We start from the raw sequence: 27,332 nt of genomic DNA, 5'->3' as shown, positions 1-27,332 counted from the left end.
TGTTAGATTAGCCACACAAGCCATAGTTATTTGGAATTCATTCTCATCTCCTTTTAATAAACACAGATGGGTAAAGATGGTGAAATACATAAAAGAGAACAAAATATACTGGGAAACTTTTCTCCCTGGTTACTAGACCAAGGCAAAATGAGCCATTAAAAGAAAATCCTTCTGGAAAATCAAAATCACACACAGACTCCAAGCATGTTTATGTTTTCAGCTTGGCTTAGAAGTACAATTATTGTAGTTAAAACAAAGTGTTATTTCTCATTCCTCACACGGCAAATCAGTTTTAAAACAATAATACAAAGTTGGCCAGAGCAAAGGAAACAGAAACTCTCATATATGGCTGGGGAGAGAGTAAATGGTGCCGTCACTGTGGGTCTCATCTGGGCTCATGGCTTTAAATATGCTGTCTATGCCCATGGTAGAATGAATTCGTGTTCTCATGCTGCACTTATCTTTATATCCACAGCCTCTACTACGTAACTTTGCCCTTTCTCCCTTAAAAAATAGAATGTAACTCTCCACTTCCTGACTTCAGGGGTGGGCTTGCCATTTAGTTTGGCCAATGGGATGATATTAAACATGTGCTTGAGCAGTAGGGGTTAGCCTCATATGCCTCTGTTATCACCATAAGGAGGTAGCTGCTGCCCTTAAGCCTGAGTCCCAGAAAGAATACACATGGAGAAGACCAAAACCCAACCCAAAGTGAGGAGCACAGTCCAGCCTGACCCTTAGCTTAAGCAGAAGCCCAGAGAAGCCCAGCCTTGATGAGCCAACTCCAAGTCAGCTTGCAGACTGTGAGAAGGAAAAATCTTATTGTTGTATTCTACTCAGATTCTCTGGTTATTTCTTACACAGCAATAACTGACTGATAGATGCTAAGGATTCCCCAAAGCCTTTCTCTTTGCCTGATTTTTCTCTTAAGTCCAACTCCTACTGCCTACTCAACATTTCTAATATTTCAAACTTGGCACGTCCCAACACTGAGGACGTGACATTCTTCTTCAAACCTGCTCCTCACCGACTTTCTCATCTAATTATTGGCACAGCATATTTCCAGTTGCTCAATACAAAATAAACTGAGTCATCTTTGATTATTTTCTTTCCCTCCCTACTTTTAATCTTTTAATAAATCCTGGCAGCTCTATATTAAGGATGTGTACAGTTGTTTTCATTTTCACGGCTATTTCTTGTGTTTCACTGACATTCTTTCTTTCTACAGAATTGCAGTAGTCTCCTAACTAGACTTCTTGCATCTGCTCTTACCCCAATTAATTACAGTCTTGACATGAGAGCCAGAATGCTAAGTCAGATAATGTCATTCCTCTTTTGAGACCCTGCCATGGCACTCCATCTGATCAGAGCATAAGCCACATCCTTACCATGACCCAGAGGACCGTACGTAATCCAGTCCCATTTGTTCTCTTCGTACCCTATTACTCGCTTCCTTGTTCATTTGGCTCTTGTCATACTAGCCTCCTCTCAGTTATTTCCAGAGACTAGGTACATTCTTGGCTAAGGCATTTTGAACTTGCTGATCACTAAGGCAGAAAGTCTCTTTCTCTACAGGTGTTTTCCCTGTCCTCAAGTTTTTACCCAAGTAACCTCTTCTTGAAACAAAGTGGAAAGCTTTCTCTAGCGGAGCCATTTAAAACTGCAACGCCTGCCCCCCCACACACACTATCTACCTCGCCCCCCACAGTAATAAACACTCTTAAGAGTGCATAGTCTTTTGTCTGTTTTGTTCACAGCCACATTACCAAGTGCACAGAATGGTTTCTATCATCATGGTCGGCACTCAAAAAATATTTCTAATGAATGAATAAATGGCAAAATTTATGAAAAAAATTAAGAGTTTTCAAGAATTCCCACAATAAGTAATGAGACACACATGCAGGTCTTTGGCTATAAAGATGATATAAACAGATTGACAAAAGCAAAACAAATTAAAACTAAATATTCAACATTAAGAGGCTTATAAAAAATCATGTTACATCCATATAATGAAGTAGAATACCTGCAAAAAATGCAGAGAAAAAGCATGACGTAGATTAATACTTAATCACGTGTGGAAATGTTCATGTGGACATAGATGGTATTATCATAACATATTTATTTTTAAATCCCAATTTCTATTAAAATATTATTAGATAATAGATGACTAATTGATAAATACATATATAGACATCTGAATTAACACTGATTTTCCCAGAATAGTGAGAAAAGGCAAATTTGTGATATTAGTTTGTTGTGGTTCTGTGATTTTTCAAATTTTCCATAATGAGAGAGGTTACTTACTTACATAATCAGAAAATCAAAATGACTGTAACATGTATCCATATCTAGAAAGAATACTTTGCCCTCTTTTTCCAAACCATAGCTTTTAAAAAGCAAGACACGACTTGGGTGACAAATGGAATCATACATGTAGCATAATTGCTACCTCTGTTCTTCCTGAATAAGACAGATGATCTGGAACTTCAAGACTAAAACTGTACAGGGAGAATTCACATCTCTTGGATTCTCCGTTTAAAAAAATCATATTATCCGATTATATTTTCCCTTTAAATTAGCTCAGTTTGAGAACCTCTTAGCGGCTCCAGAAAGAGTGTATAAGGCCTAGAAAAGGCCAGATATGTTTGCTTCCAACTCAGGCCCCCAAAACACAGCTCCCATGGTGATTTGATTAAGATCAAAAATGGGCAGAAGACCTAAATAGACGTATCTCCAGAGAAGACATACAAATGGCAAAGAGATACATGAAAAGATGCGCAACATCACTAATTATTAGAGAAATGACAATCAAAACTACAGTGAGGTATCATCTCACACTGGTCAGAATGGGCATCATCAAAAAAATCTAGAAACAATAAATGCTGGAGAGGGTGTGGAGAAAAGGGAACCCTCTTGCACTGTTGGTGGGAATGTAAATTGATACAGCCACTATGGAGAACAGTATGGAGGTTCCTTAAAAAACTACAAATAGAACTACCATACGACCCAGCAATCCCACTACTGGGCATATACCCTGAGAAAACCATAATTCGAAAAGAGTCATGTACCACAATGCTCATTGCAGCTCTATTTACAATAGCCAGGACATGGAAGCAACCTAAGTGTCCATCAACAGATGAATGGATAAAGAAGATGTGGCACATATATACAATGGAATATTACTCAGCCATAAAATGAAACGAAATTGAGTTATTTGTAGTGAGGTGCATGGACCTAGAGTCTGTCATGCAGAGTGAAGTAAGTCAGAAAGAGAAAAACATATACCATATGCTAACACATATATATGGAATCTAAGAAAAAAAAAAAGGTCATGAAGAACCTAGGGTTAAGACGGGAATAAAGACACAGACCTACTAGATCATGGACCTGAGGATATGGGGAGGGGGAAGGGTAAGCTGTGACAAAGTGAGAGAGTGGCATGAACATATATACACTACCAAACGTAAAATAGATAGCTAGTGGGAAGCAGCCGCATAGCACAGGGAGATTAGGTAGGTGGTTTGTGACCACCTAGAGGAGTGGGATAGGGAGGGTGGGAGGGAGGGAGACGCAAGAGGGAAGAGATATGGGAACATGTGTGTATGTATAACTGATTCACTTTGTTATAAAGCAGAAACTAACACACCATTGTAAAGCAATTATACTCCAATAAAGATGTTAAAAAAAATAAAACACACCTAAGAATATTATAAGTATATTTAATTTCCAGAAGTAAAGTCTCTTTTAAAGGCCTATATGCATGTGTGTGTAAAAAAAAAAAAAAGACCCATGTAGCCCAATGTTCATTACAGCACTATTTACAATAACCAGGACAACCTATAAGTCCATCGACAGATGAATGGATAAAGATGAAGTGGTACGTATATACAATGGAATATTACTCAGCCATAAAAAGGAATGAACTGGGTCATTTGCAGAGATATGGATGGATCTAGAGTCTGTCATACAGAGTGAAATAAGTCAGAAAGAGAAAAAAAATACCGTATATTAACGCATAACGTGGAATCTAGAAAAAAGGTACAGATGAACCTATTTGCAGGGCAGGAATAAGATGCAGATGTAGAGAATGGACGTGTAGACACAAAGGGGGAAGGGAAGCATGGGATGAACTGGGAGATTAGGATTGACATATATACACTACCATGTGTAAAAGCAATAGCCAGTGGGAACCTGCTGTATGGCCCAGGGAGCTCAGCTTGGTGTTCTGCGATGACCTAGATGGGTGGGATGGGAGGGAGGTCCAAGAGGGAAGGGACGTATGTATACATAGAGCTGATTCACTTTGTTGTACAGCAGAAACTAAAACAATTATAAAGCAATTATACTTCAATAAAAAAAATGCAGAGTGATGGGGCTCAGGGCAGGTCATGACAAAATATACCAAAATGGCATATTGATTACTTTGAATTAAAGTTACTTAAGAAACAGCAGGTACAAGGAGGACATTCTGATCCTCCTTTGTCCCCTGAAAAGCAGTAAATAAATCTCCCATGTAAAAGGTACCCTCCCTGTACCAGGTGGTACACACACATCCCTACTGTCAAACGTAGGGAATTCGGGGCCAATAAAGCTGTGTAAACAAACTGCCTAGATTCTTCACTACTTAGTACCCGAATCTAAGTTTCTTTGTCTTGTCAGTTCATCACAAATTTATTCTTTCTTTGTGTAAAAGGTCTGAAAGCTGCCTCCTTTGGTCACATCTCAGGGACTCGTATCTTCGGAGCCCCCATATATATGAAATTAAATTGTTTTTTCCGCCGGTTAATCTGTCTCACTTCAATTTAATTATTAGACCGGCCAGAAGAACCTACAAGGGTAGAAGACAATTCCCCCCCCCCCCGCCAATAAGAATTTTGAGTTGTTTTTATTGTCATAGATCGTTAAAATTTCTACCCGAAGCATACCATCGCTTGCAGACATAAGAAACATAGATATTAATGGAGAAGATAAAAATATGATAATGTGGGACTCGAGGGACATTGTTCCAGCTAATGATTAAGAACTCTCCAGACAATAGGGGCTTCTTAGACAATGGGTGAATTTCCAGGATGTCCGGCCCCCTTCCGAGAAGGAGGGAGATAAACAAAATGTAAAAAAGGTGTCTGTCAAAGACCAATCAGGAAGCTGGGGACAAGTTCCCTCTCTGGTCCGAGCCTAAACCGGGACCAATCAGCAGGAAAACACAACCAAATCTATAATTTACATACGGGGAAGTGGGAACCTATAAAACTGACATATCCGCGCCCAACTGGGGTTCCTTCTTCGACCTCCTGCGTGAGGACCAAGGAACCCCGGTGCACCGGCCTTCAATAAACCTCTTGAGTTTTGCATCGGCTTCCGACTCTTCTTGTTTCCTGGGCGAGTCGAAACTCCTAGGAGACCGCGAAGGTCGAACATTTGGGGGCTCGTCCGGGATTCCACTCGCCCCGGACCACAAGAACATCAGGAGTTGGAGGTACCAGGTAGGCTCGAGCTTGATTGTCTGTTTGTCCCTTGTTCTTTGTGGGCCATTATCGGAGGAAAGCCGTAAGAATCGGCTTATTATGGAATCTGTATCGGACCTCTGGCTAGGCAGACGTGCTAATAGCCGGCGTCCATGAGCCCTAGGGGACGCCCTGGTGGCTCATCTGGAAGGAGAGGCAAACTCTGTCTCCCCTTCACTCGGTTTCGGCAGTTCCCTTGGTGGTAACTGCCATCTGAAGAGGTTTCGGTTTTGAAGCGAGCTCGCGGTGGCCCATGCGTATATGTGTTTCGTGGAGTTTTAACTGTTTCTGTATTGTGGTCTATTCTTCTTCTCTGACAGACGACAATGGGACAAACTATGACGACTCCTCTTTCCCTTACCCTAAGCCATTGGACCGAAGTTCGGGCCAGAGCCCATAATTTTTCGGTAGAGGTAAAGAAAGTAAAGTGGCAGACTTTATGTGCCTCTGAATGGCCAACATTTCAGATAGGATGGCCCCCCGAAGGATCCTTTTTATTAGACAAGATTAAGCTGCTGAAGTCTAAGATATTTAATATAGATCCCCACGGACATCCAGACCAAGTACCATATGTCTTGGTCTGGGAAGATTTAATTCTCTCCCCACCTCCGTGGGTCCGGCCCTTTGTTTCCTCAACAGGTACGTCCGCGCACACATCAGCAGCGTCGGAGATATTAGCCTTAAAGAAAAACCCCAACACGGAGAAGCTACCCGACGCCCCGGATCCACCGAAGGCGATTTATCCTGACCCGCAGTCCGATTTGCTTCTTTTGGATTCCCCACCCCCTTATCCTCCGGCCCCAAATCCCCTACCACCTAGAGGACCCCCAGCTCCACTGCCCTCGGCACCAAGGGAACCATCCATGATGGAAGAAGAAAGGGGTCCCTCAGCGGGCACTAGGAGCCGGAGGGCTATCTCCCCGGACTCCACTGCCCTACCTCTTAGAGAATATGGCCCCCCCGACGGCCAAGGGAATAGACCTTTCCAATATTGGCCCTTTTCCTCTGCAGATCTTTATAATTGGAAAATGCATAACCCAACTTTTTCCGAAAATCCACAGGCCCTTACCGCTTTAATAGAATCTTTTGTTTTCTCCCACCAGCCCACATGGGATGATTGTCAGCAGCTGCTCCAGACTCTCCTAACGACTGAGAAGAGGCAACGGGTTCTTTTAGAAGCCAGAAAAAATGTATTAGGTGCCAATGGGCAACCTACCCAGCTGCCTAACGAGATTGATGCTGGTTTCCCACTCGTCAGGCCAAACTGGGATTTCAATGCCCCGGAAGGTAGGGAGCGCCTGAAAATGTATCGCCAGGCTCTGGTGGCGGGTCTCCATGGAGCGGCCAGACGGCCCACTAATTTGGCTAAGGTAAGGGAAGTCACTCAGGGGCCCCAGGAATCTCCAACTGTGTTCCTGGAACGTTTAATGGAAGCCTTTAAAAGACGCTTTACCCCTTATGATCCAACTTCGGAGGAACATAGGGCTACTATAGCAATGGCTTTCATAGATCAAGCGGCCCCTGATATTAAGAAGAAATTACAGAGGCTAGATGGCTTGCAGGGATTTTCGCTTCAGGAGTTAGTAAAAGAGGCAGATAGAGTATATAACAAAAGAGAAACAGAGGAAGAGAAGGAAGAAAGAAAGCAGAAAGAGCAGGAAGCCCGTGAAATAAGACGGGATAAGAGACAGGAGAGGAATTTAAGTAAGATACTGGCCACTGTGGTTGGAGGAAGAAATATAGGGGATAGGAATAGGCAGAAAGGGCGAACGGCAGACAGAAGGCGGCCATTAGACAAGGACCAATGTGCCTACTGTAAAGAAAAAGGACATTGGGCGAGAGAATGCCCTAAAGAAAAAGAGTGGAGGAAGGCCAACCAGAAACAAAATCTTAACATTGGAAGAAGAAGACTAGGAAAGTCAGGGCCCGAACCCTCTCCCTGAGTCCCGGGTAACTCTTAAAGTGGAGGGGGAACCTGTTCAATTTTTGGTGGATACCGGAGCCCAGCACTCCGTCCTTCTCCACTCAAAAGGTCCTATCTCAGCTAAAAGGTCATGGGTACAAGGAGCCACTGGGAATAAACAATATTCATGGACCACACGAAGGACAGTAGATCTTGGGATTGGACGAGTAACCCATTCATTTTTGATTATTCCGGAATGCCCCTATCCCTTGCTGGGAAGAGATTTACTCTCCAAAGTAGGGGCTCAAATCCACTTTCAGCCAGAAGGTCCCACCATAACTGATAATAAAGGAAGGTTACTTCAAATATTGACTATGAAATTAGAAGATGAATATAAATTATACGAGCAGCCTTCATCCTCACGAGTTAATGTTACAGATTGGGTAACTCGGTTCCCTCAAGCCTGGGCAGAAACTGCCGGTATGGGGATGGCCAAAAATCGGCCCCCGGTGCTAGTGGAACTCAAGGCAACTGCCACCCCAATAACGGTCCGTCAATACCCCATGAGTAGAGAAGCCAAAGATGGTATCCGTCCCCATATACAGAGGCTACTAGACTTGGGCATGTTAATAAGATGTCAATCAGCATGGAACACCCCTCTCCTGCCGGTAAAGAAACCAGGAACAAATGATTATCGGCCGGTGCAGGATCTACGAGAGGTAAACAAACGGGTGGCAGACCTCCACCCCACAGTTCCAAACCCTTACAACCTCCTGAGCACTCTTCCACCTCAACATACGTGGTATACTGTTTTGGACCTTAAAGATGCTTTTTTCTGTTTAAGACTCTCTCCCCTGAGCCAACCCTACTTTGCCTTCGAATGGAAAGATCCAACATCGGGAATGTCTGGTCAGCTGACATGGACACGGCTACCTCAGGGATTTAAGAACTCCCCGACCATCTTTGATGAAGCCCTCCATCAGGATTTGGCATTATATAGAGAATCAAATCCCCAGGTAACATTACTCCAATACGTTGATGATATTTTATTAGCTGCTGAGACCCAAGAAGATTGTATCAAGGGTACTGAAAAACTGTTAACGGAACTTGGAACCCTGGGATATAGAGCCTCAGCCAAGAAAGCACAAATATGCCAACAACAGGTCAGTTACCTGGGGTATCTATTAAAAGGGGGGCAAAGATGGCTCACGGAGAGCAGAAAGGATATGGTGGCCCAAATTCCGGCTCCCAAAAACGCCAGGCAGGTTAGAGAATTTTGGGGGACGGCCGGATTCTGTAGACTATGGATTCCAGGGTTTGCTGAGCTGGCGGCCCCATTGTACCCCCTAACCAAAAACAGCACTCCTTTCGTTTGGGGCGATAAGGAACAACGGGCTTTTGACCAAATCAAACGAGCTTTACTTTCAGCTCCAGCCCTAGGACTGCCAGATGTAACCAAACCTTTTCATTTATATGTGGCCGAAAATAAGGGCATTGCAAAAGGAGTATTGACTCAGAAACTGGGTCCCTGGAATCGCCCAGTTGCTTATTTGTCAAAAAAATTGGACCCTGTGGCATCAGGATGGCCCACCTGTTTAAAGATAATCGCTGCAGTGGCCGTTCTAGTCAAAGATGCTGACAAACTAACTTTAGGACAAAATCTAACGATAACAGCTCCTCATGCCCTGGAAAATGTAGTCCGTCAACCACCGGATAGGTGGCTAACTAATGCCAGGATGACCCATTACCAAACCCTGTTGCTAAACTCAGATCGCATCAGGTTTGCTCCAGCCACAGGACTCAATCCAGCCTCCTTGCTACCTTGATCCTGACTTGGAAGGCTCCACCATCATACATGATTGTCAGGAAGTACTGGCCGCAGCACACGGCAGTAGGCCAGATCTGATGGACCTGCCCCTCCCTGATGCTGATTTCACCTGGTTCACGGATGGGAGCAGTTTCCTGGAGGAAGGTAAGCGTCGAACTGGGGCAGCCGTGGTAGACGGAAAACAAGTCATATGGGCAGCGGCGCTACCACAAGGGACCTCAGCCCAACGAGCTGAATTAATTGCCCTGACGAGGGCATTAGAGATGGCAGAGAATAAAAAAGTAAACATCTACACAGACAGTAGATATGCGTTTGCTACCGCTCATATCCACGGTGCCATTTACCAACAGAGAGGGCTACTAACTTCAGGTGGCAAAGAAATTAAAAACAAAGACGAAATCGTGGCTTTGTTGACTGCACTCATGCTTCCTACTAAAGTCAGTATCATCCACTGCCCTGGACATCAAAAAGGAAATACCCCAATAATTAGGGGAAATAATATGGCTGACCAAGTGGCCCGAGAAATAGCATCGGGAGAAGTCATTTTAGGACTGTCAGATAAAGTTCCTGAAAAACCAGGCCGCGATGAAGAAATCATCCCGGCCACAACAAAAGGAACTTTGTCCCCTCAGCAAGCAGAATCCATGTTACAACAGATGCACAGATGGACACATCTGGGGACTAAAAAGATGGTAGCCTTGTTACAAAAAGCCGGGTACGAAACCCCTGGAATGACAAAATTAGCTGAACAAATTGTGCAGGAATGCGTCCCATGTCAACAGGTAAATGCTCACAAAGGGAAACTTGAAACTGGAAAGAGACTCAGGGGGGACCGCCCAGGAACTTACTGGGAGGTGGACTTTACCGAAGTGCGTCCTGGAAGGTACGGTAATAAATACCTTTTAGTTTTTGTAGACACTTTTTCAGGATGGATAGAGGCTTTCCCAACAAAGAAAGAAACAGCTGCTGTAGTAGCCAAGAAGATTTTAGAAGAAATTTTTCCTCGATTTGGAGCACCAAAGGTAATAGGGTCTGATAATGGTCCAGCCTTCGTCGCCCAGGTAAGTCAGGATGTGGCCAGATATTTGGGGACTGATTGGAAATTACATTGTGCCTATAGACCCCAAAGTTCAGGTCAGGTAGAAAGAATGAATAGGACTCTAAAAGAGACCCTAACTAAATTGTCCTTGGAGACTGGCGGTACCGATTGGACGGTGCTCCTTCCTTTGGCCCTATTCCGGGTTAGAAATACACCTTCCCGATACCATCTTACTCCTTTTGAGATATTATATGGTGCCCCGCCTCCCCTCCTCACTTTAGGAAAAGAAATAAAACCTGATTGTCAAAATAACACTGACTTATATGCTAGGCTACTGGGACTCCTCAGGATAGGATGCTTTCTTTGGTGCAGGCAGCCTTTACGGTTCTCAATGCTACAAACCCAGAGGCTACAAAATCATGCTGGCTTTGCTATGCTGTCCCTCCCCCTTATTATGATGCTATAGGATACAGCTCCAACTATACTAATTCTACCTCCTCAGACCAATGTTGATGGAAGCAAGAAGGGAACAGTAAATTAACCCTGTCCTCGGTTTCTGGAAATGGTACTTGTATAGGAACACCTCCCCAGTCCCATAGACACCTTTGTCATGATTTTAGCCTCCCTACAGGCTCAGGATATCTTGTACCTCCTCAAGATGGATGGTGGGCATGTAACACGGGGCTCACCCCTTGTGTCTCTTTAGAGGTTCTTAATACTTCAGCTGACTTTTGTGTGTTAGTGCAATTAGTCCCTAGACTTATCTACCATTCAGACTCATCCTTTTTAGATGAATATGTAGGAAAAACAAAAAACAAAAGAGAACCTGTAACCCTCACATTGGCTGTCCTTCTAGGACTAGGAATATCTGCCGGGATAGGAACAGGAACCACAGCCCTCATACAACAACCCCAGTATTATGCAAGTTTAAGACAGGCTGTAGACATCGACCTTCGAGCATTAGAAAGTTCCATAACTCAACTAAAGGAATCACTCACCTCACTTTCAGAAATGGTGTTGCAGAATAGGAGAGGCCTAGATTTGCTGTTTCTTAAGAAAGGGGGATTATGCGCCGCTCTAAAAGAAGAATGTTGCTTTTATATTGATCATTCAGGAACCATTACCAAAACCATGGATAAACTCAGGGAACGCTTAGATAAAAGGCAAAGGGAGAGAGAAAACAAAAAAGGATGGTTTCAATCATGGTTTGATAAGTCCCCCTGGTTTACCACCTTAATCTCTACTCTGTTGGGACCTCTTATTGTTTTATTGTTGATTTTAACTTTTGGACCATGTATTCTAAATCGCTTGATAGCATTTATTAGAGAACGTATCAGTACTGTACAAGTTCTAATGTTAAGACAACAGTACCAAAGTTTACGAACAGAAGGTTGAGATTCCATGATTGGAATCAATAGTCACAAGAAAAAGGGGGAAATGTGGGACTCGAGGGACATTGTTCCAGCTAATGATTAAGAACTCTCCAGACAATAGGGGCTTCTTAGACAATGGGTGAATTTCCAGGATGTCTGGCCCCCTTCCGAGAAGGAGGGAGATAAACAAAATGTAAAAAAGGTGTCTGTCAAAGACCAATCAGGAAGCTGGGGACAAGTTCCCTCTCTGGTCCGAGCCTAAACCGGGACCAATCAGCAGGAAAACACAACCAAATCTATAATTTACATACGGGGAAGTGGGAACCTATAAAACTGACATATTCGCGCCCAACCGGGGTTCCTTCTTCGACCTCCTGCGTGAGGACCAAGGAACCCCGGTGCACCGGCCTTCAATAAACCTCTTGCGTTTTGCATCGGCTTCCGACTCTTGTTGTTTCCTGGGCGAGTCGAAACTCCTAGGAGACCGCGAAGGTCTAACAATAATTTTACAAATTTATCTCCTAATCCCTTCCACCAAATCCACAATTCACATTATCTCATCAATCTTTATACAGCTTATTTCCTATGTAGCTATTTCTTATATTTCAGAAACAATTTAAAAAGAGGAGGACAAAGAGTATTAAATTCATTTTAGAGTTCCATTTATTGGAAAAATATTCTATCTTCACTCAAAATGTGCTACTTGAAAGTACTTGCAAAATAGCCTAAATATTTCTCTTTTTGTCATTTAGAAATAAAGTCAAGAAATTATAAAAATAAACTGACTTATTTAGTTCAAAATGCAAAAATTGCAAATATGAACTCATTTAATCAGGTTTTGGATTTTCATGCACTAACACTCATTTAAATTCAATCTACATTTTAACATACAGTAATTTTTAACTCAAATATAACATGATTTTTAAGTTAATTTGCTAATATGTCTTGAATAAGAGCATGATTAAATTTGTATAAAGATGGTAAAAAATGAAGTTCAAACATACTATTTGATAGTACGTGAATACTTTAACGTTAGTAGGTATCTTTTTATTATTAATAAAAACTAAAATTAAGAAATAATTTTTTAAATATTTAAAAGGGGGGAAATATCATTACTAAACCCATTCCTTAAAGAAGGACAGCTCATTTTCTTAGGACAGGAGACATGAACCACTGCTGAAGTTGCTGCCAGGTAGGCAGGCTCCTTACACAGTGAGGCGGCAAGGCTTGCCTGCGAGTTCACAGGCAAGATTCCATTTTTCCAGGATCTTTACTGCTACCAGCTACAGGAGCTATACAAAGAGGGGGAGGGAAAATGGAGATGAGAAGGTAGTAACGGCTGCACAAATTACCTGGGATGCCTAGAGCATGTTATTTCACCTTGTGTAGAAAAAAGAGAGAGAGAGGGAGAGCGAGTTTATGTAGTTTCAGTAAATTAATTATTTTCCCAATGAGCGGGGGAAGGAGGGCTTGAAGGGACACTGATTTTATTTTGGATGATAAATATTATCTTGTGCCACTAGACGTATAGGTGTATGTTCCTTTGTCTGCCAACTAATTTAAGGCGTGTGGGTGTCTTCAGCATTTGGCTTAGAGCTGAAAATGCCACACTGAGGTCTGTCTTTGCTCTATAGGAATATCTCAAACTGGCAGAAGAAGATAAACACCATGTTAAACTTGGAGTTCCTGCCCCTCTATAAAACTTAAAACAAATAAGCTGGAACCCTACGGCTGCGGGTGACTCAGACCCACAAAGGAGACAACTTCAGAAACAGCCTCTCTGTTCTCTTTTTCACTCTATCAGTAGCAAATTGATTAGACTGCTTTCCCATCATCCAAAGCATCCCACCTGCTATGGGCCTGACACAGTCTTTGTGTGCTGGAGAAGGCTGGGGCTCCCATAGAGCAAGAGGAGGATCACCCTGGACTGCTGATTCTAGATCTCATTGAAAACAATCACAAAAATCACAGGGGAAAAACATATCCATGTAAATTAAACTAGGTAATCTGTGTAATTATTACTAATTGATTCATCTTCATGAGTCCAGTCCTTTAATATCTGAAACATATATATATATATACACACACTCATACACACTATATGTATATATATATATATACACACACACACACTCACACACACTATTTCTACAAAAAGTGCCCACACATTTTATACATGTATACATATTCATACATACAAACCTAATCCTTAATGGTAGAGATGCTAAAAAATGAAAATTTATAAAAGCGAAGGATAAAAGTGCCCCCAATATAGGTAACTAGAAAGAAAACCAATTATCAAAGCAGAAGCTAAAATATTTGAGTCATGTGAAGTTACAAAGTTTAATGAGAAATAGCCTGAGAATAGAATTGCAAAGATGAATGATTCAACTTGCAATGCTTTGTTAACCAGGACTTTCAAAATGATTAAAGTATGATTATTTGGCTCGTTAAATCTTATTTTGAACTATCTTGCCACTCACCTAGCATAATGAGGATGTTAGAATTTGCCAGAATTCGACATTTTTCAAATTCTATAGGTTACTGTTAACATGGTGACCACTGTCAGATTTTTAAACATTAGTATATAAGACTTCTGTGCCCACAGATATGCCCATCATATCTAAGTTATGAAACTTTCATCTTCTTTAGGGTGTAAAAAATTCTGTCATCATAATAATCCACATGCAATTGGGAATACTCTGTTTTGTGGCTGTGATTTTGAATTGTCATCTACACTCTAGAGGATGAATGACATTCAGGTTTCTTAAAGCTGGGCTACAAAACCTCAACAAAAATGGAAATTCTCAGTACTGCCTATTTTTGGCAGCAGGGTGAGTCTGCATAGAAACCAGATTTATCAAGTGTTCCACAAACTACATCTTCAAGAAAAAGAGGAAAGGAGACATCTTTCTGTACGGCTTAAAGCTAATAATTTCTCACCAAATTAAAAAAAAAAAAATTCAGACACAATAAAAAAGGATGCCCAACCTATGTATTGATAAAGCCATAGACGCACAGCCTGATGTGACTCTAGGGTCTAAACTCTTTGCTTGAACAGGGCTGCCTTTGTATTTGACATGAAATGCAGATTATGTTCTGGTTCTACAACCATCTTCTCTCCTTCTATTCATAAGTTTTCTATTACCTGCTGGACTATTGTGTTACTGGTAGTAACACACAGTTCTTTGTACAGAAGGACCATCCACAAAATAAGCAGCCCTTTATCCAGCCACTGCAAAACCTGCTTTTAGAAACTAAATACATTGCTTCCCAAAATGGAATAGTTTTTATCGGGCTACTAATGGGAGAAATGAAATATGGGGAGAAAAAAATTCCTATTCTTTTGAGTGTTTGCATTCCTTGAATATCAACAGTTTTTGGTTTTTCGAGGGCCATCTAGGCATATTTTTCCTTTAATCATTTTCAATTCTGAAAATTGAAAAATAAAATTCTGAAAATTGTGAGTAACGAACTTGGGAGAAACTGGGAAGCCAAAGATATGCAATCTGTCACTTTATTAATAGATTTAGGTGAAAAGCTATGAAGCGACCCATTATGCCCCTAAGCACTCTGATTCTTCTGTAATCTATAAAATTAATCATGATTAAAATTACTCTACAATATTAGATCTCTGGTATAAGAGAAATAAACTCAATCTTTATAATATTAACACTATTAAGGCATAATGGACCTTTTCTGTTGTGAAGCAAAAATACGTTTAACATTTTTTTCTTTTGGATCATTCTTTGAGACTACTTGGTTGACATTTAGCAATTCTCACCGTAACATAAGTCATTATGTCTGCTTGGTTCATTCTCTTCCAGAGTGCTGTTTAAAAAGAGATATATACAGGGACTTCTCTGGTGGTCCAGTGGTTAAGACTCTGAGCTTCCACTACAGGGGTTTGATCCCTGGTCAGGGATCCCACATACCATGCAGTGTCGTCAAAAAAAAAAAAAAAAACCAGAAGATGTATACAATAAAATGGTGACATAACTGAATAGTTTAATGAGAATGGTTAGTTTCTTCACCAACATTGCTACTTTCTAAAGTTGGAACAGTACTGTGCAGGAAAACATAAAAATTGTAATGCAAAAGAGTACCTTTTGCTGACAGAGTCTGAAAACATAACTAAATAGACAATAGGAAAAGTATTTATGTGTTCACACGAACCTTCCTGTATATAGCAACGTGAAGTTCACTTAAATCAGAGTAATGCCTCAAATTGTATTCATTTTGCTAAAACTGGGTCATACTTTAACATAGATTTTTAAAGAGCAGCTCTCAATTACAAGGATAGATTTTAGCATAAATACCTTCCCACCCAAATACATGCGTTTTTCAGTTTTATAGTGATGGAGAATACTGAGTTACCGCTTCCAATCTTAGGAGCGGGGTTCTCAAAATATTGTCCAGAGACCTCTGGGGGTCCCTGAAATCCTTTCAGGGGATCTATGAGGTCAAAAGCTATTTCATAATAATATTAAGATATTATTTGGTTATACACTTTCTCATGAGTGTACAGTGAAATATTTCAGAGACTACATGACATGTGCTATTACGACAGAAATAGACCTGAGATCCCAGCTGTCTTCTCTAAATCATACATTACTGAGCTTTGCAAAAATGCAAAACAAGGCCATTCTTCTCATTAATTATTTTTGTTTTAGAAAACATTTCTTATAAAAACATGCTGTTCATGTTAACATTCAATTGCTTTATTATTACTATTTCAATTAAAGAAATTTTAGTGCCTCAATTTTAATTTCTAATATGGTAAATATTGATATAGACTACATTTAAAAAACCTTTGGGGTGTCCTCAGTAATTTTTATGAGTGTTTGAGAAACTCTGCCTTAAAACATACTTGGCCATTACAACACCCTTCTTACAGAAACTCTGTAAATTAAAAAGAATACTAAGTGCAGGTACCAGTCCAGAAATTTCCTTTGTATCTGTCCTTTTTACCTAAAGCAATGTGGCCGCTGAGTAGGAGTTCAGGAACTTCCTAAGTGATTGATAGACAACGCTTTAACTGGGGAAAAGAGTAAAAACAATACAGGTTTCTAGGAGTTTGGCAACTACAGATACCTCCCTTGCTGGCAATTTTATTTAAATTATATCAAGTTTCCTCCAATCAGATTTTTCCTGACCGCGTAGTAAACGATTTAGAAAAATAATACTCTATGTGCTGCTCAAGATAATGAGTCTGTTGTGCCTAAAAGTAGTGATAGATGATGTCTGGGTGGGAACTCCCATCTTTATTTATTCAATGAGTTCTGCCCTTTCCCCCCAGTAATGTCACAGTGTAGCTAAATAAAGTTGTCTTGGTAATGTTTAATATTGTTCCACCCAGTATATGAAGCTCAGGGCTCTCCCACGACAGAAGCCAGAAATCATAAGTCTTTTTTTTTTTTTGTAGTACGTGGGCCTCTCACTGTTGGGGCCTCTCCCGTTGCGGAGCACAGGCTCCAGACGCGCAGGCTCAGCGGCCATGGCTTACGGGCCCAGCTGCTCTGCGGCATGTGGGATCTTCCCGGACCGGGGCACGAACCCGTGTCCCCTGCATCGACAGGCGGACTCAACCACTGCGCCACCAGGGAATCCCTCAAAAGTCATTTTAAAGCTCTTCTACAAAATTCTGTTATTCTTGCTCTAACACATTCTCATTTGAATTAAAACCAAGGACTTAAATTGAGATTGTTCAGTAGATCTTTTTCTCAGACAGATTCTCTCAGCATGAGAAATACTGAACATTGAATTTTGCTCCCCGACTTGGATATAGATTTCTTTCTTTATATTACTAATAGATAGGTGGTTAGCATTTTACTACCAAGTTAGTTTCAAATGTCATCTCTAAATCCTAAATCTAAACTAGGAATCCTTTCCTCACACGCTAAAGAGTAATTCAAAGCAAAATGTTTGAGAAACTCTACCTTAAAACATACTTTGGACTGGTCATCAATTGTGCCATTCTTTCTGCTACTGCTCTAGAAGGAAAGAAATTTCTAACTAGCTGGGAATTACCGAGTTTAATATGTCAGAGTATAGTACCATCAGATAAATTCAGTCATTAAGTGATCCAAGTGTAGGATAAGATTCCCTCCATACAATGCAACTCCAACTGGAATCTTCCAGTTGATATTTTTAACAAGTACACGGTGGTGTGATGAGTAGAAATGCTCAAGCTAGAAAGGTCTCTATTTCAGTCCCAGCTTTGATACTTACTGGCTATGTGATATTGCCAAGTTAATTTTAACCATACTGAATCCCAGTTTTCTTTCTGTAAAATGGGAATAACAATGTCCGTCTGGAAGGACAGTTAGGAGGCTATATGGAAAAATCCTAGCACATTTACTGGCACATGGTAGACAGTTAATCCATAGTAATTATTATATAGCTAACAAGGTAGACTTTCTGTTGTTCTTTTACTTAGGAGTATCTGTTACTATACAGAATTTGAAGAAAGCTTGAAGTGATGATCTAAATTTGCCTAAGAAGTCTGAGAACCTGATGGAATGAATGGGATCAAGAATTCCATCTGCCTTTAAGATAAAAGGCAGAATTTATCCTGAATTTCCAGAATTTATCTGAATTTATCCATACAGACTAGGATGACAGAATCATGCATGTTAAATAATGCTATGTGTCTGGACTATCCAGATTTGGGGGATTATAACAGTAGAAATATCTTGGGGAAAAAAATATCCAGTAGCAGTCATGGAATAATACAGAAGTGCGGGGGGGGTGGGAAATGTCTGAGTTCATCTCAAGCTACTAAGCAAGAGCAAACACAAAACCAATTAACTACTACCTTGACTGAGAGATTGCTTGGGTGAAAGGCAGGGATGAGGCAGGCAGGGAAAACACTGGACCTGATGTTTATTTAAATAGATGAGTTCTAGAGTACTATAATTTGGTACCCTGTTGGGTACCTCAGTTAGAAAGGAATATCTTACAACAAGTAGACGAGCACACATAGGATATTTTTTGTTCTGTGGCTCAACCAGCTTCCTCAAGGACAATTTTAGTAATCTTAGCGAGCACGTTACCGGATCACTTTCCTTGTGCATAATGTGAGATGACTATGTAGGAATGCAGCCAGAAAATGGAAATATACTTGGTGCTAGTAAAGCTACTTATTGATAGTGTGACCAGGAGGAGAGTGTAGACACCCTAATTGTTAGAGCAGTCCTTACGTGACTCTCTGTGAGGTTTACATAGCCAATGAGTCAAATGAGTCAGAACATAACTGCCAGCCTATCTCTACTCATGCGGTATTTTTAAAAATCTAATTTCTTAAGAGGTATATCAACATCAATTTATTAAATAGCTTTTCCAGGCTAGATCTTTATCTAGAGCAACTTCCATAAACTAACACTCGAAACCACAACTCATTCATCCTCTTACTTTTGACCATTACTATCCAAAGCTGAAATAGTTCTCAGGACGTGCTGCTCTACCAACAGAGCATTCAAAGCCTAGTTAGCACATTACGTTAGCCTAGATACGCCAGCTCCAGGTGGTCTTGCAAAAATATTGAACCCCCTATACCCTTATGACAACAGATTCTTCCTCATGGTGCCACACATTCACCCTTTCCCCAAGCTAACACAATCAAAATGCACTTCTACACATGCTCTCCTGGATCCTGCCAGCTCATATTAAATGTTTACTGCAATTCTTCTGTAGTATAGGCTACTTCCTACCAGCAAAGGGTGTATAATTTCCCTGTTCAGGCTGTTCTAAGACTTGCTTTTTGTTCTAGGCGTAGGAGCAACGAGGGGTCATAGTCATGTATCTTGTGGAAAACAGACACCATCTTAGAAGGCATCAGCTTCCAGAAAAAGAGCTTTACTCTGGCAGTGAGGAGAGGACTTATTCTGCCAGACACAAAGTTCTGGGAGACTGAGTTAGGGTTCAGGAATCTCAAACTCACCCACTGAAGTGTCCCTATCCATGTTTCATAATTCTACCTCTTTTCCATTAGAACCCTGTCTTTGACGTAAGCTCTATTGAGGCTGGGAATTTAGTCCCCTTTTCAGAACATAATCAACTGCTAGGCCTGAGGTTTAGCAAGTCTGCCTTGTAGCTGCAGGAAATAAAAATCTCTTTTACAGCTGCCATGATAGGCCCTCTGGCTTTAGAACATGACTCTAAGTTTGCAGTTAACTGCAGTATACCTATCATTTTCCTTTCAAAGTCTCCTGTATCATTAAAAGTAGTTACCCTACTTTATTATTCTTAAAATAATCACTGTCCCATAATAACCTAGTGCCACATGGACTTGATGTCTAAAGGCTTTCCCTCTAATGGCTCTTCTTCCCAATTAACCACAAATTAAAGTTTGACGTAATTAGGATGCCACTGCAGGCCAGAAGTTGATGTCACACCACTCTCACCAGCAAAGGGGTCCTTATTTATTTTACACAGATGAGCAGTCCACCTCCTATCTTGTCCTAAGAGTTCTCTTCTTAGAACCACTCTGGTTTCCTAGAAAACAGGCCCTGAGGCAAGGATTACCTACTAGTAATTTATTTGAAAGTGGAATTCCAGGAAAACAAAGCCAAGAATAAGGAAATGAAATAATGTGCTGTGTGAATGCACAGATTCTGCTTCATGAGAAGTTTACCAGATATACATGCCTATCTATGAGAGAAATCTACAAAAAAGGACAAATGGGGATACTGTGCCTTGAAAAATTCCATTAAAGGGAAAAAGCTAATTTATCCACCCAGTTTTCTTTTATTTCCTGTCTTCCAATGGTCAAAATTCTCCCCAATTGGATTTAACTCCCTCATAGTTTTTGGGCCACATCATCCAGCCCCTTTGGCAACCAGGAGAAAGACAAGTCCATGCCCTTCTGTGAGATATTTTTATCCAAGTCCAGAAGTGATGAGAGATACCAAATACTCAAGATGCCATTGGCCCCAGAGGGCAAGAACACTTTGGCTGGTAAGTAGTTGGTCATTCGTCATCATTGCTGGGGTGGAGTATTACACCTGAGGCTCCAGGGGACAGCTGAGCCAAGAAAGGCTGAAAAATTACATGGCATATATACATGCAACTAAAACTTGCAAAAGTGATGAACTTAAAAAGCAGAAAACAAGACATCAAGGGGAAACCTTTCACACCTAATATTTGAGACCATTCCTAATCTCAAGGTGAATAACACTTGTTGACAATCATCAAATGCTCCAGCAAGCACTGAGGAAAGCTGAGAAGCAGAGGGCTGTGTAGTTAAACCTCCTGACCACTTTGCAGATGACCGGAAAAGAGAAGTTGGTTCATATTCAATACTAAAGACCATTTTATAGAGCAATGAAGAAAACAAGCTTCTTAGTTTGAATGAAGCCATTCAAGATCTGAATGTTCAATCACAGACACTCCCTCCTAACATCTTCCTATTACTAAAAGGTGGGGAAGAGAAAGAAGAACTTGCTCAGAGCAAAAGGAGAGGAAAAAACAAAGCAGAAAAGGTGATAAATGCCACCAGCAAAGGCTGTGCTCACACACCACAGCAGTGCTTCTCAAACTTTAATGTGCATACAGAAAATCCACGAATCTTGTTAAAATACAGATTCTGATTCTGTGGTCCTGCACTAGGATCTGAGATTCCAGCTCTAAAAAGTTCACAGGTAACGCTGATGCTAATGATCTGAAGATCACATTCTGTAATATTACAACATATTATCCAATATTAATGGTTATTACAGGTGATACCTAACACTATAGGAGAAATCCTGGGAGAGTCTTAATTGTTTCCAGAAAAAAGGAGTGTTTTATTATAGTCTGATAAAGAACTGGTTTCTGAGATCGCATCACAAAATGTACAAACCCAATCTGCTTCCGGGGCGTGCACAAGAGGCATAGGCAAATGGATTGTAAGAAAAATAAAAACTGTCTGTACTATTACAAAAGCAAGGTAAAAGAGATCTAGGGAAAGTTGGGAAACAGCAAAGGATCTTGAGGAACGAGCTGCTCTTCGAACCAACATAGAGGCTGCAATCCCATTTGGCAGGAGACTGCTATTTCCAATGACGTATGAAGTGAAAGGAAGAAGTGGTGATGGAGAGGGAAGGAATTTGGCTCTCAGTATCTGGATTATTGGTCACAAGTGGCTGTGGCTATAAAATCACTTAAATAGAGAAATCTAATCCATAACCCCATGAAAATTAAAAAGATTAGAATTATGTAGGTTGAGTGCAGGTATATCTCATTTTATTGTGCTTCGCTTTATTGCACTTTGCAGATACTGCGCCTTTAACAAATTGAAGCTTTGTGGCAACCCTGAGTGGAGGAAGACTACTGGTGCCATTTTTCCAATAGCACATGCTCACTTCATGTCTCTGTGTCACATTTTGGTAATTCTAACCATATTTCAAATTTTTTCATTGTTATTATGGTGATCTGTGACATTTGATGTTACTATTGTAATTGTCTGGGTGTGCCACGAACCACACCCATATAAAATGGCAAACAAGTAATAAATACTGTGTGTGTTCTGACTGCTTCACCAACCAGGTGTTCCCCCACCTCTCTCTTCTGGCTTCCCTACTCCTTGAGACACAACAATATTGAAATTAGGTCAATTAATAACCTTACAATGGCCTCTAAGTGTTCAAGTGAAAAGAGGAGACATGTCTCATCTCTGACTTTAAATCAAAAGCTAGAAATGATTAAGTTTAGTGAGGAAGGTATGTTGAAAGATGAAACAGACCAAAAGTTAGGACTCTTGCACCAGTTAGCCAAATTGTGATGCAAAGGAAAAGTTGTTGAAGGAAATTAAAACTGCTACTCCAGTGAAACACAAATGATAAGAAAGCAAAACAGCCTTATTGCTGATATGGAGAAAGATTCAGTGGTCTGGACAGACAGACAAGCCAGCTGCAACATTCCCTTAAGCCAAAGCCTCATCCAGAGCAAGACCCTACCTCTCCTTCAATTCTATGATGGCTGAGAGAGGTAAGGAAACTGCAGGAAAAAAAACTGAAGCTAGCAGAGGTTTGTTCTTGAGTTTTAAGCAAGGACTCCGTCTCTATAACATCGAAGTGCAAAATGAAGCAGCAGGTGCTGATGTAGAACCTGTAGCAAGTTATCCAGAAGATCTAGTTAAGATAATTCATGAAGGAAGCTACACTAAGTAACAGATTTTCAATGTAGATAAAACAATCTTATATTAGAAGAAGATGCCATTTAGGACAATCATAGCTAGAGAGGAGAAGTCAATGCCTGGCTTTAAAACTTCAAAGGACAGGCTGACTCTCTTGTTAGAGGCTAATGCGGATGGAAACTTTAAGTTGAAGTTAATGCTCATTTACCATTCTGAAAAGTCTACGGCCCTTAAAAATTAGGTCAAACCTACTCTGCCTATGCTCTATAGATGGAAAGCTTGGATGAAAACAAAGAATGGATGACAGCACATCTGTTTACAACACGGTTTTCTGAATATTTTAAGCCCACCATTGAGACCTACTGCCCAGAAAAAAAGATTCCTTTCAAATTATTACTGTTCATTGATAATGCACCTGGTCACCCAAGAGCTCTGATAGAGATGTAAAGCAGATTCCTGTTGTTTTCATGCCTGCCAACACAACATCCATTTTGCAACCCAGAGATCAAAGAGTAATTTTGACTTTCAAGATTTATTCTTTTAGAAATACATTTCAGAAGACTAGAGCTGCCGTAGATAGTGATTCCTCTGACGGATCTGAGCAAAGTCAACCGAAAACCTTCTAGGAAGGATTCACCATTCTAGATGCCATTAAGAACATGAATGATTCAAGGGAAGAGGTCAAAAGAACAACATTAATAGGAATTTGGAAAAAGTTTATTCCAACCTTAATGGATTGAACTTGAGGGCTTCAAGACTTCAGTGGAGGAAGGAACTGCAGATGTGGTAGAAACAGCAAAAAAAAAAAAAAAAAAGAACTAGAACTACAAGTAGAGCCTAAAGGTATGACCGAATTGCTATAATCTCATGATAAAACTAGAACGGATGAGGAGTAGCTTCTTATGGATGAGCCAAGAAAGTGGTTTCCGGCTTCCCTGGTGGCACAGTGGTTGAGAGTCCGCTTGCTGATGCAGGGGACACGGGTTCGTGCCCCGGTCCGGGAAGATCTCACATGCTGCGGAGCGGCTGGGCCCGTGAGCCATGGCCGCTGAGCCTGCGCGTCCGGAGCCTGTGCTCCGCAACGGGAGAGGCCACAACAGTGAGAGGCCCGCGTACCGCAAAAAAAACCAATGAAGATGCTGAGAAGATTGTTGAAATGACAACAAAGAATTTAGAATGTTACACAAACTTAGTTAATAAAGCAGCGAGAGGGTTTGAGGGGATTGACTTTAATTTTGTGGCAAACTTCACTGTTGTCTTATTTTAAGAAATTGCCACGGCCTCACCACCCTGATCAGTCAGCAGCCAACAACACGAAGGCAAGACCCTCCTCCAGCAAAAAGATTACTTCTCTCCAAAGGCTCAGATGATGATTAGCTTTTTTTTTAGCAATAAAGTATATTTAATTAAGGTATACACATTTTTTTTAGACACAATGCTATTGGACACTTGACAGACTACGGTATAGTGTAAACTTAACTTTTATATGCACTGAGAAGCCAAAAACAACTCACTTTATTGCGATATTCACTTTTATTGCCATGGTCAGCAACCAAACCCTCAGTGTCTCTGAGGTATGCCTGTACAATAACCATAAGACACAGAAGAGAAAAAATTCTCTCAAAGTTTTAAACCCAGATCCAAGTAACTGTGTGTGTGTGTGTGTGTGTGTGTGTGTGTGTGTGTGTGTGTGTGTGTGTGTGTGTGTGTGTGTGTGTGTGTGTGTCAGGCCTGGAGGTTTATTGATCAAGATTAACTTCGACTCCCTTGAAACACTTGCATAGGCCTTTGGGTAGCAGGCTTGTGCAGAAGCTTATATGAAAATAGGAGCAGAGAAGATACAAATCTTTTATTGTCCATTTGCTCTTTGGAGATAAATTTGGATCCTGTATGTTAAATTCAGAAAACTCTGTTCCTAGAGAATTCTCAATACTTAAAGAGTAAAAGAAACAAAAATTGAGGAGAAACTATGAATTGAGAATAAGGATTTTTTCCCCACTATATAGGTAGGGTGTGGTCTAAATGGACCTTCATGGCCTATAACACCCAGACTCTTGGAACTGGTCTGCAAAGATTTCAAACTTTAATTCATGCTTTGTTAAGATCCTACTAATAACTTCTTGATAAAATCATGCTGAGTGCCTAACTTCACGTGTTTGTTCCATTGTGCAGAAATAGGATGAGAATTCCTAAGAACTTCTAGAACAATTCTAGTAAAAATCCTATGAATGGAATTGATGAAACTCTCTTGAATACTGAATAACAGTTTCTCTGGATTTAATAACTTATGAGATAAAAACATCAAAATCAGTATTTCTAAACCAGACATGTCTCTTGATCTTCAAACTACACTTAATAATACATCTTCTTCTTGATGTCCTATGGGCACCTCAAACTCAACACATGCAAAATTAGACTCAACACATTATTCCCTACCACTAAAACTTTTTTCTTGCTTACTGCATTTTGGCTACTGTCAACATCATATACCCAAGAATCCATAATCAGAAGTCAAGGACTCAGCTTAGGTTTCTCCCTTTCATCTCCTACATCCAAATCTTAAGTGACTCTTTAAAAAATCTACTGCATGTAAAATTTCCATTATTTAAGGCCTCATTATCTTCCAGTGAGACTACTGCAACAACTTTCTAACTAATTTCACTACCTCTAGCCTCACTTCTCTTCCCCAAAGATCTCAATCCTGCTACCCATCTATAGTGTAAGTCTGGTCATGTCTTCCACCTGGCGATAATACTTGTACTGACTCCTTATTTTGCATTGTTGAGGAGGAAGAAATTTTCCTCTACATTTCTAGGTTCTGCTGGCTGGTCTAGAATTAAACGGATATGAAAGTGATTAATCGGAGAAAATCAAACAGAAGTTTAATAACATGTATACATGGGAGAGACACAGAAAAACTGAGTAACTCACCAAAATGACAGAAACCCACACCTTAAATACTAATTTCAGCTAAAGACAAAAGAGGATGTTGGGGGTAGTGGTTTGGGACTCCAAAGTGGAGGAAGGCAATTCATACGAATATGGAAAAGCACATGTTTGGTAAACAAATGTTTACTAGGCCAAGCAGGGACAACGGATCACAGAGAAGAATTTTTTTTTTTTTTTTTTTGCCATACGCGGGCCTTTCACTGTTGTGGCCTCTCCCGTTATGGAGCACAGGCTCCGGACGCGCAGGCTCAGCGGCCATGGCTCACGGGCCCAGCCACTCCACGGCATGTCGCATCTTCCCGGACCGGGGCACGAACCCGCGTCCCCTGCATCAGCAGGCGGACTCTCAACCACTGCGCCACCAGGGAAGCCCCCACAGAGAAGAATTTTAACAAACAGACTTTGCTAGGTTCCTCCCCATCTACACACCTAGTTCATAATGTAGTTTTCTATGGTGAGGGAGAACCTGTTCCAGGTCCACATCTGCATTTTTTAAGCAGTTGAGGAGGAAGGTCAGTTTCTTCCTGAGTCTCTTAGGCCTTGATTGTTTTCAGCTTGAAATAATCCACCTGCCAAAGAGGTATTCTGGGGTGATAAATTTTGCTCCCCTAGAGCAAAACCATTCAAGATTCCAAACTCTTTGAGATGAAATGTTCAACCTTATGTGATTTTTTTACCTAACTAGACATCTCCCACCACTCCAACAATTCTTGGTTCTGCCATAACAAGCAGAATACAGATTGGCAAATACATCCTGCTCTGTTCCTTTTCATGTGCTATAGTCTCTTCCTGGAATGACCTTTCTTCCCCAACTCTCCACAATACCTGGAAATTCATATTCATTTTCAAATCTCAGCATAACCAGTGTTACCTAAGAGAAACTCCTTTCCCCTCTCCCTACCCGTGAAAACAGAGTTAACCACTTCTCTTCTGGACTGCTTGTATGTTTCAGACATAGTTCTGTCATTGCACTTGGTACATTCTGTGGTAGTTTGTTTACATACCTATGCTCATTACTTGAACGTGACGTTAAAGGTAAGTACATTTACTATTCTTTTTTTTTTGCAGTACACGGGCCTCTCACTGTTGTGGTCTCTCCCGTTGCGGAACACAGGCTCCAGACGCGCAGGCTCAGCGACCATGGCTCAGGGGCCCAGCCGCTCCGCGGCACGTGGGATCCTGGAACCAGGGCATGAACCCGCGTCCTCCGCACTGCACCACCAGGGAAGTCCACATTGACTATTCTTATTCACTAATGTTAAGCACTGTCAACTGAGACACGTAAATCTGTAATGTACAAATGCACACATACATGCGTACTTGCATGTAAGAATGAATGAATAAATTAATTAATTAATGCTGATTAAGTGCTTTGCAGTTTCAAGTTATCTAGCCTGCTTTCTCTCTGTATCTGACAATCATCTTAATCCTCTGATGGTATGTTCTTATTTTTAATATGGTAACCAATTCAATCCTTACACGTAGTAACAATAGCAACACAATTTAGAAACATTAAAAAGATTTGTCAAATTGAATATTTTTTCAAGTTGTTATCGCTCACCTACAAACGAAATATAAATGTGATTGACTCAATTATAGCTCCTTATATGCTTCTTTTCT

At 40.8% G+C, this 27,332-nt stretch overlaps 1 protein-coding gene across 1 annotated transcript; it reads left to right on the top strand.

Annotated features, from left to right (window-relative positions):
• The first annotated feature begins 5,757 nt into the window (after window positions 1-5,757).
• On the top strand, window positions 5,758-10,740 carry LOC132524938 (uncharacterized). The gene is made up of 5 exons (XM_060157540.1): window positions 5,758-5,761; window positions 6,144-6,238; window positions 6,608-6,874; window positions 7,449-8,570; window positions 9,868-10,740. Exons 1-5 carry the CDS (start codon window positions 5,758-5,760, stop codon window positions 10,738-10,740), a joined length of 2,361 nt encoding a protein of 786 aa, XP_060013523.1.
• Window positions 10,741-27,332: the final 16,592 nt, after the last annotated feature.

Source organism: Lagenorhynchus albirostris, chromosome 8 (assembly GCF_949774975.1).
Source record: "Lagenorhynchus albirostris chromosome 8, mLagAlb1.1, whole genome shotgun sequence".
Lineage (NCBI taxonomy): Eukaryota > Metazoa > Chordata > Mammalia > Artiodactyla > Delphinidae > Lagenorhynchus > Lagenorhynchus albirostris.
This window is presented reverse-complemented; position numbering and strand designations above follow the sequence as displayed.

Coding starts and splice junctions, on each gene's coding strand:
- LOC132524938 (XM_060157540.1), top strand. Junction 6,239..6,607: donor ACGCCCCGGATCCACCGAAG/GCGATTTATCCT, acceptor TTCTCCCACCAG/CCCACATGGGATGATTGTCA. Junction 8,571..9,867: donor CACAAATATGCCAACAACAG/GTCAGTTACCTG, acceptor TTGTCCCCTCAG/CAAGCAGAATCCATGTTACA.